The sequence below is a fragment of the Chiloscyllium plagiosum genome, chromosome 2, assembly GCF_004010195.1.
Source record: "Chiloscyllium plagiosum isolate BGI_BamShark_2017 chromosome 2, ASM401019v2, whole genome shotgun sequence".
In the NCBI taxonomy this organism is placed as follows: Eukaryota; Metazoa; Chordata; class Chondrichthyes; order Orectolobiformes; family Hemiscylliidae; genus Chiloscyllium; species Chiloscyllium plagiosum.
Window position 1 is genome coordinate 81,920,845 of NC_057711.1, and position 14,722 is coordinate 81,935,566.

The window sequence follows — 14,722 nt, forward strand, 5'->3', positions numbered from 1 at the left end:
CCAGCATTTGGTCCATATCCCTCTAAACCCTCCCAATTCATATACCTATCTGGATGCCTTTTAAATGTTGTTCACTGTGGAAGGTAGGAATAGGATGCCTATCAAGCTTTGTTCTGAATTGTGTTTGTACTGTTGCAGCTTTATTCATCAAATTAACAAACAAAAGTTACAAAAAGCTTGAATGGAAGAGGACTTGAAGTAATGTGAACTGTTCTGGTCTCCATATTCTAAACAGGATGAAAAGACTCACAAGAACAAAACTAAAACTGCGAGGTTACACAAACCTGGAAAGGTTAAAGAGTTCAGGCTCTCTACAAAAGAAAAGGCTCAAGATGTGATGAAGGCCTCTGACAGGGTCAGAACAGAGAAATTTGCCCAGATCCTCCAGTCAGAGCTGTCCATGTGATCTCAGCTGAAGCAAAATTAAGTCAGGGCAAAGCTTCCAGTGTAGGCCCAGAACACAAAAGGAAGTCAAAGGAAAGAGTGGACACATCCCCTTTATATAATAGTAGCTACCTTATTTAGGTATGTATTTTAAGGCTCACTTCTTCTAATGAATGATTGTAGGTTAGTGAATGGATGAGTGAGCAAGCATGTGAGTGAGGTGTGTGATATGATCAAGTGAGAGAGTGGAGTGATTTTATTGGGTGAGTAGGGTAGGTGAGTGATGTGGCTAAGTATGTAGATGAATGACTAGGGAAATGAGTAAGTGGATGAGTGAATGGGAACTGAGTATGAGAGTGAGTGGGTGAATGATTAGGAGAATGGGCCATCTGGTCAGGACTGTGATCAAATTGGGGTGGTGAATCAAGTCAGGTTGGGGTGGGTTAGTCATATTTGCTTTCAGTCATGTCAAATATTCAGCCAGGAGCTAATGGGAAGCCCACTGCAAATTTAAACTTGCCAGGCAATTCCAGCACAAGTATGTACTCAGAATCCCAATGCACATTACAGACTGAAGTCCAGATTTCACTACTCCAGTCATGAGAATACGTGCCTATTGTTTACACTTGTAAAGGCATTTAAAACTTGTGGTCATATATTATTTAATCACCACAAATCTAGTGAACAATTAAGGAGAAACTTACTGAAAAGTGATATGAATCTTGAATGTGCACCACCAGAAGTAGTTGAATGAACAGCTTAAATGCATTTTAAAAAAAATACATAAATACAAACAGGAAGGAACAGCAGGATATGTTTTTGAGTTAGACATTGAGGCACAAAAGGATGCTTGTATGAACAACTAGGACAAATAGTCTGTTTGTGTTCTGTGGATAATACAACTATTTGATGTTATATAAATAACCAGTTTGCATTAAGAATGTGATCTGAGTAGATGGCATCTCATGATCGTACAGTTTAATATTCTGAAGTGTGAGATTCTCTTGATCCTGTCCATTAAGCATAAAATACATTATCTTTTCTTCATCCTGAACTTGAAATCATTGGAACCAATTTTAACTGAGATTGAGAGACAGAACGATGTGTCCAACTTTCATGATCTTAATAATGCTTCCAAGCTGATCCTCAGCATAATTTCCCTGATCAATAACAGATAAGTAGCTTTATGATTAGAATTTTAAATACCACAGGGACTATTAGGAAAGCCTGGGAGCAGTGTCAGCTGTTGGGCTGAATTCAGAAGATGATTGATTGCCTCCCTTGGCAAACACCTGTTAGATCTGTGGTTTGAGGGACTGATGTTATTACATATTTAAATCATATAGCTACAATAATGTGATGTCAAGTTTTGTTTGATAACACTCTTGTGTGAAGTGCCTTATGACACTTTGCAATGATACATACAATCTAGTGAATATCTATAAAATTTACATACTAGTTGTAACAGTATGAAAAAGTCCCAGATTTTGAGGAATACCCTCTTGTTGATAAGATACTAACATTGCTTAACACTGAAACTATTTTCATCCAATGGCTCCACATCAGTTTATTAGTCACAAACTGTCTCAGTCAGTAGTTGTTTTTAGTCCAAAGCTTTTTCATTAAAATTTACTAACTAATGACTGTTATTAAACAGAAGATGTTTATTGGAAGTGTTTATATAATTTTTATACTTTGATAACAGTTGGAAGATTTCTGTAAATTTTATTTATCCATTCCTGAAAGCACCAACCCCAAAGATTCATAGGCCACAAACCCAGGTAGTTGCCTGGATCAGGCCAGCCAGAAAATAACATGTGCCTCTGTCACTGTGTATGTATCTCCATGGCCCCACAATGGCATTCCATGGATGGTGGAGACTTGACTTTCCAGATCCCTCTTCCTTCCCCTTCCTCCCACCACGATTCCAAAATTTATTTCTGGGAACAGCATTATTTAGAATGATTATTTCATATGCTACTGTAGTAAATTGTGTGGTAATTATTTCTAACATAATTTACTCATGGCTGTCCAATGGACAATTCAAGCATTGGTCGAAGCAATGGAGCTGGAAACCACAAGAATCAATGATCTCAGAATTTCTCAAAATGATTATTTCAGTCTGGCCATAGTACCCACAATACTGATTCTAAATGTTGCTATTGCAACACGGAAGTTGGGGTGGTGGTAGAAGTCCTTCATGCTGCTGAAACCCCTTTTTAGCAATAGCAGTCTGAGAGGCAGCAAATCCGTTTTGATCTGCCCCTTCTGCACTATCCCTACAGAGGTTAGCTACCACGTTGGATTCTTAAAGGGCACATGGTATCCCAAAAATTGATATAACCAAGCTCAACTTTAACCTCAAAGTCTGTAATCACTTACTGCAGCAGGGTTATCTATGGTGTCAGCTTCATTTGTGGCAGCCTAATTTTGTTATGGCATCCTACAATAGATGTTAAGTTCCCCATTGCTTATGCTCTCCATCCCTAATTCTGTTCCAGCAGTAGACCATGGACAGCTATGTGCTGGGGCCTTCATATTATGGCAGTACAGAATGTGCACAAGCCCATGTTGTGAAGTATCTTCAGAAACCTATTTTATTCCAATGAAACAAATGTAGAACCTATGAATTGCTAGTCCTTAACATCTAGAGCAGCTAGTTTCAGAGTAGTTTAAGTAAAAAATGGACTATAGCTAGAGATGAACAAGGTGTTAACTTTATTACCTTTTATTTGCTTATAGCACTACAGGAAATTGATTGTCTTTATTGTTCAAACTATACAGTGTTCATCCAGATACTTCATGACAATAAAGTTATTGGTTTCAAATTTAGCAGTTTCTTGACAGGGTGCTAATTAGCCTGCTTTAAGGAAGCAGGGTATATATAATGATGCAAACAATGATCTAGTAGCTGACGTGTGTTGAACGTATTCACAGTTACAATCCCTTAGTCATGCCATTATTTTACTACACATTGGGCAATACTGAAAGATGCACTCCAAATGGTTCAGAGCATGAAATCTACTTATAACATATGGATTAACTCAGAGCAATTAACATGGATCTATAACAGACAAATTGAGAAAATAATGTAGTCTTTTGATTAGGGAAATGAAGTGTGTTCTGTCCACAGTTTTCAAAAGATATTTGTTAAGGTGTCACACAGATTATTTTAGATTTTACTAACTGAATTTAAATTCATCAGCTTCCAGTTGGGTTTTGTCCCATTTAATGTCTCATTAGCTTGGGCTGCTGGATTACTATAACAGTGACATAAACATTACACAAGCATCTCTCCATTTGAAGTAGTACAGGCACTATGTACTGATGTTATTCCGGAACACCAAGAAAAATCAGAGAAATAACAGCAGGGACTCCCAGCTGAACTGTTCAAACATTCCAAAATGTTGAAAGTTGGGAGTACTTTCAAAGGACTGCAAAAAATGCAAAGTGTTTGTTCAAGAAACAGGAAAAGGAAAAAAAACTGAATATGTTACCTGGCAATGGTTAGTTCCCTTGCAAGTATAAAATATAATAAAATTAATGCTGACTAAGAAAAATATGATTCAATTAAGGACAGTTAATATAGATTTGCAAAATGCAAATCAGTTGTGTGTACGTTCTTAAGACCAGGACAAAATTAATTTATCTAATAACCTACTTAAAGATATTGGTTGATTAAGACCATCAATACAGATTCATAAAGGGAAAGTTACCTTAAAAATATGCCACCTAGTTTTGAACTTCCCCGCTTTAGGGAAAAGAGCTTTGCTATTCAGCTTATCTATACCCCTCATGATTTTACAAACCTCTGTAAAGGTCGCCCCTCAACCTCCTGTGTTCCAGTGCCAAACTTTTCAGCATTACCTAGGCCCTACCATTAACTGTATAAGACCTGCCTCTGTTTGTTTTACCAAAATGTAATACATCACACTTGTCCAAATGAAACTGCATCTGTTGGAAAATGGACAAGAAACAGAAGGATTAATGGATGCTTTTCAGACTAGAGGATTGATGAATAAAGTATTCGACAGAATCAGTGTTAATGTGTTATCTGCATTCACAATCTGGACTTTGGTATCATACAAAAATTTGCAAATGACATTAGAAGAGAAAGTATATTTAACTCTGTGTGACTTGACAAGCAAACTGTTAGATTAGACAAATAGATGTTGCAGGGATTATGAGATTATGAATTATGTGAACTGGAAAATGGACTTTGAACATTTCTGGATTGCAAAGAATTTATCATGTGATTTTCCCGGAACTGAGGTTAACACGTTAAAGGAAACTATGGTGTATTTGCTATTTACAAAAGAAAAGGTGACTTTGGAAGGCAGTCTCCAGCAATATTTTAGAGAGTGATAAGGGTGGAGTTTTATTGCTTTAATTGTTGAGCAAACATACCTGAAAAACCTGAATGGGTCACTGCTGTTGTCATCCAGTAATAGTCTCTGGACTGATATAATGTGTGTTTTATCAGTACACACTGAAAAGCTGTAGATAGTTGCTGGAGAGGTTTACTGGGATGGTGTACTGTCTCTCATAGTTTGTAAAAGTCAGAACTTGAAGCTGAAAGCAGGACTCTATTATGTTTTAACAGAATAGTTTGAAACAAAAACTGATTCAGTTTCAAATATAAGATCTTCCATTTTTCATCTGTATCTGAAATCTGCTCTGAAGATTTTCCATCTTGAGCCTGTTGACAAGAATCCAAGGGAACTATGAGAAAGTTACTTCATTTTACTCTTTCAGTTTGAAATCTTTATCCATAGGGTTTCCATATCTTTTCTATTCATAATTGTCCTGCAGAGCTGCGTCAGCCATGCCTTTGCCTTGTGTATAAATGTATGTGTGCTTGGAATTAAAAAGAAGAATTAAAGGGTTAATTTGTACGGTAGTTTGATAACCAGTTTTATCACTTGCTTGAGGAATTTGTTTTCCTCGAATAAACTTGTATTTTTTTGCTGATTAAAAAGTTTAGTGAAAGTCTTTCTTCTAATTAACAGTGATAAACAGAAACAAATCGATCTTGTTCGTGATCGATTATGATTCTTATACTTTTGCAGTTCCTTGTGGAGAAATGGGACTTGATTTCCTCCCACCTGAGTTGTAATAATGAGGAGATAAAGAATAATGGGGTGGAAGAAGTGTAATAGGTTCCATTAAAGATGTAAGGGGTGCAGGTCATTCTGCTATAACATGCGTTTCGTTGACACAAATGCACTATAATGCTATTGATGAAATGAGGACACTTTCTGAAGCACAAACTTTTAAAACATCTGTTGGTTGTAACACAATTACATTGCCAACTCTTTGAACATGGTTTCTAAAGTGTGATTTTTCTATAACACAGGGTTGCAGAAGAATGCAACTATCGCATTATAGAAGAACTACCTGTATTGTATATTTTGAGACAGAGGGCAAAACAAGAATACTTAATTAATTTGATTTAAAAACTGAAAGAACTTAGATGCTGCAAATCAAAGACAACAATAGAAATTGCTGGGAAAGCTCAGCAGGTCTAGCAGCATCTGTGGAGAGAAATCAGAGTTAACGCTTCTGCTTGAGTGACCCTTTCTCAGAGTGTTTCGTTTTGGGAGCATTCACCAAGAAAGGCCAGCACGGAATTATAAAAGGCGAACCTTTCTTGATCTTGTTGATTAGGAGGGTCACTGTTAGTTTGGATAAACAAAAGCTTAAAGATAGGAAATAGTAAAGCATTTCCTAACTGAAAGGAGGTAGACAGTGGTCTTCCCCAACGTGCAATATAAATAACTTAGTTCTTAAGTTTTTATGCCTAGGTACTTGTACCTAAGATGGCGTCATGTGTGGTGACATTGAAAAACCATTCACTGTACTCCTGTACTTTTGTATTTGAATACATATGATAATAAAGTCTACATCTGAATCTAAACCATTGCAGCAGATCATAGATAGGCTAGCAGAATGGGTAGACAAGTAGCAGATATAATTTGAATTAGAAAAATGTGATGTGATACACTTTGAGGATATGAAGAGGGAGTATAAATTTAATAGTACAAGTCTAAAGACTGTCCAGGGAAAGAAGGACCCAGACATTTGTGCTTAGATCCTTTTGGGTGCAGGACAAAATGAGAGAGCAAATAACAAATCTTTTGGGATCTTGGGCTTGACAAATACAGCGAGTGAGTACGAAAACAAGAAAAATACATTAAACCCTTATAAAGTGTTAAGCCATAAATAGGGTATTGCAACCAGCCTGGTCACCATATTTTTGGAAGATTGTGAGGGTCCTTGAGAATATGCAAAGGAGATTTACCAGAATGGTTCCAGGATGACAGGTTTTAGGTACAAGGTTGAGTTAGAGAAACTGGGCTGTTTTCCTTAGAGTAAAAGAAATTAAAGGAAAACTTGACAAAACTGACACAATCGTGGCAAGCTTAGTTCAGGTAAACAATGAAATTTGTTCCAATTAGCTGATTGTGCAATGACTAGTGAACCCTAATTAAAGATAGGTAGGGATGTGTGTTGGAGAACTCAGTCATAACCTGGAACTTTCTACCTACAAAGATGGTTGAAGCTAAGACAATCAATATTTCAAAAGGAAACTGGATAGGCATTTGAGAAAATTAAATTTGTAGGGAATGGGACATGATAGAATCCTTCCACGGTCACATGAAAGGGACAGTGCAGTTCAACGGCAGCTCTTCTGAGCCCTTCGACATCCACAGCAGTGTCAAAAAAGATTGTGTCCTCACTCCCACACTCTTTGGGATTTTTTGCTGTGCTCCTGAAACATGCCTTTGGCACCACAACGGAGGGGATTTACCTACGCACTAGATCAGATGGCAGGCTCTTCAACCTAGAGAAAGCAAGGACTGCAGATGTTGGAGATCAGAGTCGAGAGTGTGGTGCTAGAAGAGCACAGCTGGCCAAACTGCAACCAAGGAGCAAGAGAATCGATGTTTCGGGCATAAGCAAACCTGGCCTGCCTCAGAGGCAAGACAAAAGTACATGTGGCACACATTAGGGATGTGCTGTTTGCCGATGCTGCTGCAGTTGCAACACACACCGAGCCAGAACTTCAATCATGATAGATCACTTCTCCCACACTTGCAAGTATTTCTGAAGAACATGAGCATCCTGGGACAGGACACAGGGGCACCGCTGGTCATCACCATCAACGACTATGTACTCAACAACATCCATCAGTTTACGTACCTTGGTTCTACCAACACTGACAACCTCCCTTGGACACAGAGATTAACAAGAGGATTGGAAAAGCAGCCTCAACTCTTGCTCGTCTCACGACTCGAACATGGACAAATCCCAAGCTAACAGTGAAGACAAAAATGTCAGTCTTCAACGCCTGCGTCATACGCACACTGCTGTATGGCAGTGAAATGTGGACTACATATGCCAGACAGGAGAGAAGACTGACAACCTTTCACTTGAGGAGTATCTGATGTATCCTGGGCATATCCTGGCAAGACAGAGTGTCCAACGCAGCAGTCCTATCTTGTGCTGGCCTTCCAAGGATGTACACTCTGCTCAGGCAGGGGAGACTGCATTGGCTGGAACACGCATAGAGGATGGCTGCGTCCCAAAGGATATCGTCTATGGAGACCCACAGGGTGTTCCCAGCTGTGCTACAAGACATCTGCATGATGGACATGAAGGCGCTTGCTATCATTACGGAGTCCTGGGAAAGGCTTGCAGCTGACCACATGAGATGAAGAAGCACCCTGAACCAACACCACAAAACAGAGGAAAAGAAGCTGATGAGCGCTGTAGCAGACAAGCAGATACGCAGGAAAGAGTGCAGCAGCTCTAGCAGATCAACGAACACATATAGATGTGACCTCTGCGACCGGGCCTGTCATGCCAGCATTGGTCTCTTCAGTCACAAACGACGTTGCTTCAGGGAAGCAGAAAGCTAGAACAACAAAGATGCAACTCATGGTCAGCCATGACCGAAAGCACCTCACAAGGGACACACTGGCATGTTCTCCACAGAGCCAGCATTGACTTGACAGGCAAATAGCCTCCTTGTGTTTTAATGACCCCATAAGCACAAGTAGGAAATGTTACATTCAGCCCCATAAAAATTATTTGTAAATAACATTCAGAATATTGTGTCTGGATTTTGGGTACTACTATTAGAAGGGTGTCAAAGTTATTAAGAAGATGATTTCATAAGATGATGAAAAGATTGAGAAATTTTTGTTTTGAAGAGAGGTTTGGAAAGTTATGCTATTTTCAGTTTTATTTCCATTTAGGTAATACTGAAAATATCATTATTTTCAGTAATAATACTTTACTGAATAATAATAAATGCTAGTGCTTCAATTTCTACTTCTAGATTTGAGTTAACCAATTATTATTAATTTTATTATATTTATTATATTTATATTTTATTAATTTTATTATAAAATTAATAATTGGTTAACTCAAATCTAGAAGTAGAAATTGAAGCACTAGCATTTAAGCATGCAATTAACAAAGGAAATTAAGACAAAGTTGAAAATTACTCTCCCAATAAACAAGTCCTCATTAATTGTAATTTTCCTTTGCACCTCTGAGCTAGCTGTTAATCCCTTTCTTTCCGCTGACTGAATTTGCTCCTCATTGGCTTCCCATCTGTTGTTTTACTTCTTTCAACACTGCCAACTGCTATTATCCTTATTACTCAACCCCCACCCATTCCCAATACATTTTCCATGAGCTATTATTCCCCTTGCCTACTGATTGGTTTCTCTGCTTTCTTCTACTCTTTGCTCTCCCTTCATCATCAAAATTATATTCCTCTTACTTCTCTTTGGCTTCCCCTTTTGCCTTTCCTTCTTCTCACTTTTCCTCTCCCCTGCTTGGTTTTTCCTCCCCTTATCTCCTTGTCCCCTTCTCCTCCATTATCAATCCCTAGTTTGACTGCTTGTCTGCAACATGGCCACATATTGACTAATTATTGCTGAGTGGTTACTGCATTTCATTTCAAATTGCCTTGAACAGTGCCATGTTACAGAATCACACAGCACAGGAGACTGTTTTGTCTAATATGATACTACTTTTACACAGAATAATATATTAAATTGTCATAATTTGACCATATATGTTACACTTACAGGTGAAATGATATTAAAACTTTTCATTGTTAAATGCCACATAACTTTAGCTACAGAACTAAGAGAAAGTTATATTTTGGAAATTCATAAAGAAAGTTTGTGACTGTCTACAATTGCAAGCTCCAGCCACCAAGTGTCACTGTGTAACAGTCTCAGCTTGTATCAACGCATAGCTACATGAGTATCGACGGGTAAACATTAAGATTAGTGATCTCCGGTAGAGAGTATTGCATACGATGGTCCTATGCAATAAGTGTTTAAATAGATTCATTGGGTGCCAGGCCATGTGCAGTTTTTTGTGGCCTGGAGAAAGCTGTGTTTCATGTTTATGCTGAATGTTTTCATTTGCAGCCCTTATTTAGTTTCTTAAAGAGGCTGCTTTTACATTTTTATTTGTACTTTAGCCCAATGCACCTGATGCATGGGCAATCTGTGCTGAGGAGAGTGGGTAGTTTCTTCGTGGACCTGTTCCTGGGCCTGACCAAGGTTGCCATCAACAGGTCCAGGCAGTGGGCAGTGGAAGTGGTCATAGCCAATAGCTGCGACGGTGGAAGAGCACACCATGTCAGACAGCATCCGAGGAACAGGAAAGCTGACATTTCAGGCCAAAACCATGCTTGGGTGTCCATGGAGAGGATCATACAGTGTCCATCAGACCAAAAGATGCCTTTAGTGACTGGTGGGTACCACAAGGGCAGGAGTGCATTATCACCTTAGTAATGATATTATTATTTAATTTTGATAAGTCTCTGTTTGTTAACTTCCATGAATCTTTTCATTTTTAAATTACGGAATCCCACCAGGGCAGTCTAAACCATTATTGTACATTTAAAAGGATAAAGATATTAAAAGGGAATATTATCTGTTTTATTCATTATGGCTTTGCAACTCTGAGAAACTTGTTTGCACACCAACTTATTAATTACTTTTCTGTCCACTAAATGTTTCAAATGTAGTCAAACACAGTCACGTTTTTGGTCACATAGCAATTTCCCATCTTGTACAACAATGCTTTGCATTGTGGTAGTCAATTATGTTAAGCATTGTCTGGTACCGTTCAGAAGTCCCAATCTAGCATGGTAGTACCTACTGCATTTGCTGCAGAACGAGACAGTGAGCTAAGAAGGTTCATGACTTACTGGCCTCTGATTTTTCTGGGCCCTTGACCTTCTTAGCCAGTTGAGCGTTTTGCTTCTGCTTCTTTTTCCAATGCCTTCCAAACAGTCAACCTGCAGAGTTCATGGCTCTCAGTAACTGTTGCCCAGTTGTCAGTGTCAATATCCACCATCTTTGTATCTTGCTTCCCAGTGGGAAGAATCAATAAAAACATAATACATGGAAATTAAAAGACTAATTGTACAGGAGCTCCATTTTAAGGTTGGGCCAGGTCAATATTCATCATTTGCAAATTTTACTTGTCTTTTCCTTCTGCATTATAGGCACCCATGTTACAGAGGTATTGATGCTACTGTTTCACACTCTCTTACCCAGCTTGGACATAACAGCTGCAGATTTTGCTATATAGGTGTTAGCTTCAGCATCAAGTGACAGATTGCTAGTGATTGTGGAACCTAAATATGCAAAGTTGTCAGTAAGAGAGTGTGATGCTGGAAAAGTACAGCAGGTCAGGCAGCATCCGAGGAGCAAGAGAATTGACGTTTTGGTCATAAGCCCTTCATTAGGATTCCTGATGAAGGGCTTATGCCCGAAACATCGATTCTCCTGCTCCTTGGATGCTCCCTGACCTGCTGTGCTTTTCTAGCACCACACTCTCACCTCTGATCTCCAACAAATGCAGTCCTGACTTTCTCAAAATTGGCAATAACTCCAGCATCATTTGACAATACTGACAATTGGCAGTATGGCAATTTCATGCACTATGACATTTGTCTTCCTGGTGATGATCATCAAACAGAACTCTTCACAGTCATGATAGAGTCTGTCCATTTTCCAGTACATGTGTTTCTCAATATGCAACATTAGTGTGACATTGTTAATGTATAGCAACACTCTAATTTGGATTTGTATGTTAGGCAAGTCCGAACAGCTTTCTGTCAGTTCTGGTGTGTAAGTGAGCATACCCCCTGTGGATGGCTTGAAGGCATATAACAGCAGCAAAGAGAAAAATATCATGTGTTAATGCCACAACAAAACTTTTTTGATCCCATACAACTCAAAAGATCCCGATATTGCCTTGACAAAGCTGATCTTACCATCATGTTCTTGTAGAGAAAGGAGATCACATTGAGTAGCTTCAACAGGCAATTTTCTCCAGGGGCTAAAATAGAGAGCCTCTGCTCACACAGTCAAATTCCTTGTGTGATTGATAAACACAATATGTAATTATTTCTTTTCTTCATGGCATTTCTCATACAATTTCTGGACTGAGAAGATCACATCAGGTGTAGATCTTCCAGTCAGAAACCACACTGGAATTCTATGGTCTGATCTACATGGCAGTATTGGCATATACTTTTCTAAAATGCCGAGCAGGGAGTTACTTCAGCAGTTGTTGCAATTACTGCAGTTGCCCTTATTCTTGTACACAGTTAAACCTTTACATCATGCCTATGCTGGGGCTTGCTCCCTCCAAAAAATACCAAGACATTTATTTGGATACTTTAGGAGTTGATATCCTATGGTTGACAAATTCAGGCACTTAAACATCAGCATCTGGAGCTTTGCCTGTGACAAGCAAGTCAATAGCTTTGCTAAACTCCTCCACAATAGGTACAATATCCAGTGCTGTAATGCAGGTAGGCTTCCATAGTGTTTAGAGAAACCTCCACGACAGTGTATTTGCTGGGCCTGTCTGCAGCCTTTGACATGATTGATCGCATTATGCTCCCCCATTCTTCTCTTCTATTCTCCAGCTGGTTAGGACTAGACTCATCTGGTTCTTTTCCTAACTGTCTGATCACAGGCGATAAATATCTGCAATGTCTTCACTTCTCACTCTCACATCAGTAGCACTAAAGTTCACCAAGAATTCTTCCCTGGCCCTCTCTTATTTCTGTTCTGCATTAGTGACAATAACACCATCCAAAAACAAACATCTGGTACCCCATGTATGCTGACAACACCAGCTCTAAGTGACCATTACTATGCTCAACCCTGCTACTCTTTGATCTGTCACACTGTTCAACATTCAGTACTACAGGAAAAGGAATTTCCCCCAACTAAATAGTGGGAAGGTTGAAACCATTGTCTTTGTTCAGAGCACAAATTCTATTTTTTAGCCAACAACTCCATTTGTCTCTGTGGTCATTATTGCACTGAATCAATTAACTTGCAACTTTGATTTGCTTTTGAACCCTGAGATAATATGCCAACTCCACATCTGCAGGATTAGCTCCACAATATTGCCCCTCCTGACTCTGCCTTAGATTGTGTACTGTTGAAACAGTTTTCCATGCCTTTGTTAAGTGTAAACATGACTGCACCCATGCTGTCATAGCTGACTTTCCATTTTTCAACCACCATTGACTGGAGCCCATTCAAAATAAGATCAGATGAAACATGATCTGCAGCAGGACATTCAGCCATCAAACCTATATCCTAATTCAATATGATCATAGATGATCTAATTATGGCCTTCACTCCACTTTCCTGCCTGTTGACCAGAAATCTGGATTTACTCATCAGAAATCTGTCTAATTGAATTGACTTAGGTCATTGAGTCAAGTGGGACAGTAAGGACAGAAAATGGGTAGCAGTGGGACAAGGGAAACCTATGTGTAGAAATGTAGCACATTCTTATGATTAAACTATTTTATGCTCAAGCAGGCAGACCAAACAGTACAGTGTGTTAATAAACTTGTATAAAAATTAATGTTTGCCTTATTTTATTAACAAATGTTACACACACATAGCAATTATATATATTTCACTTTAGCTTTAGTGATATGAAACTTAGGGCCCTCTTATGGTGTAGTGGTAGTGTCCCTACCCCTGGATTGAGAGACCAAGGTTCAAGTGCCACTTGTTCCAGATGTATGTAATAAGATCTCTGAACAGGTTGATTAAAAAAATTGGTTAACTAAATTAAAATAAACACTCAAGGGCCTTCATTCTCACTTGCTAACTTATTTGACTTGAACAATGTGACTGTACACAACTAGCTCAAATAATAAAGCGGAAATTGACTACAGGTAGATTCCATTGTATTTGGGGAGGCAACGGTCAAGTGGTATTATTGCTAGGCTGTTAATCCAGAGGCACATGAAATGTTCTGGTACCTGGGTTCCCAATCCTGCAGATGGTAGAATTTGAATTCAATAAAAATCAAGATTAAGAGTCTAATGATGGCCATGAATCCATTGTCAATTGTCAGGATATACCCATCTGGTTCACTAATGTCCTTTAGGGATTGAATCTGTCATCCTTACCTAGTTGGGCCCACATGTGACATCAGACCCACAGTGATGTGGTTGACTCTTAACTGCCCTCTGGGCAATTAGGGATGGGCAATAAATGTTGGCCTGGCCTGCGCTGCCCACATCCCATGAATTAATAAACAAAAATTATCAAAACATCACATAGTATTCACTTTCTTTTCTTTAATTTCTGCTTGTTTACAATTTTCAACAGTGCTGATAACCTTCCATTACCTTACTGAGGGCTGTGAATGGTTATTATTTTCTCCTGTGGTACTGCCTCATATAAGCTGGTTTAATTACTTTCGCATGGATGTGAACATGCAAGTATCACCAGTCTGAATATTGCTCATTCAAAAACTAATGAAGCCAGAATAAAGTATTAGGATGATTAAGGGCCTGGTTTCCAATTCGATTTCAATCTATACAGGTTTTGTATCTGCTTTTAGAATTACAAAGCTGATCAAGTTGAGAGTCAATATGAATTCTCACCATCCATGGCAGATTGCTCTTCAGATTCATCAGGAGATGGAAGCCATGATTTTGTTGTCTCAGTGCTTAATATCAACTGCTTGGATAAAGAATTGTAACTCCGACTCTGGGCAAGTGTGGACCTAAAAGTACAATGTCAGAGTTAAAAAGATTGAAATTTTGCTTTGCACAATTCTAAGTATGAGACTGACTCAAATTCTTAGTTTTCTCCTTTCTAGATACATCGTCATAAGCAACCTGTCTTCTGCAACCATTAGTTTTTTTAAAACCATTTGCAATGTTAAATGTGTTGATTTTTCATTATTGTTCTATAGTAACTACTGTGTGTGTTATTTTTGAGTTTTCAAAATGTTTAAGCTGAAATTT

At 38.6% G+C, this 14,722-nt stretch overlaps 1 protein-coding gene across 2 annotated transcripts in view; it reads right to left on the reverse strand.

The window, feature by feature from the left end:
* frmd3 (FERM domain containing 3) overlaps window positions 1-14,722 on the reverse strand; it is a 245,765-nt gene that overhangs the window by 19,041 nt on the left and 212,002 nt on the right. For both annotated transcript variants that reach the window (XM_043712851.1, XM_043712861.1), the window contains one exon: window positions 14,357-14,478. In XM_043712851.1, coding sequence (XP_043568786.1) covers window positions 14,357-14,478 — 122 coding nt within the window. The remainder of the gene's footprint in view (window positions 1-14,356; window positions 14,479-14,722) is intronic.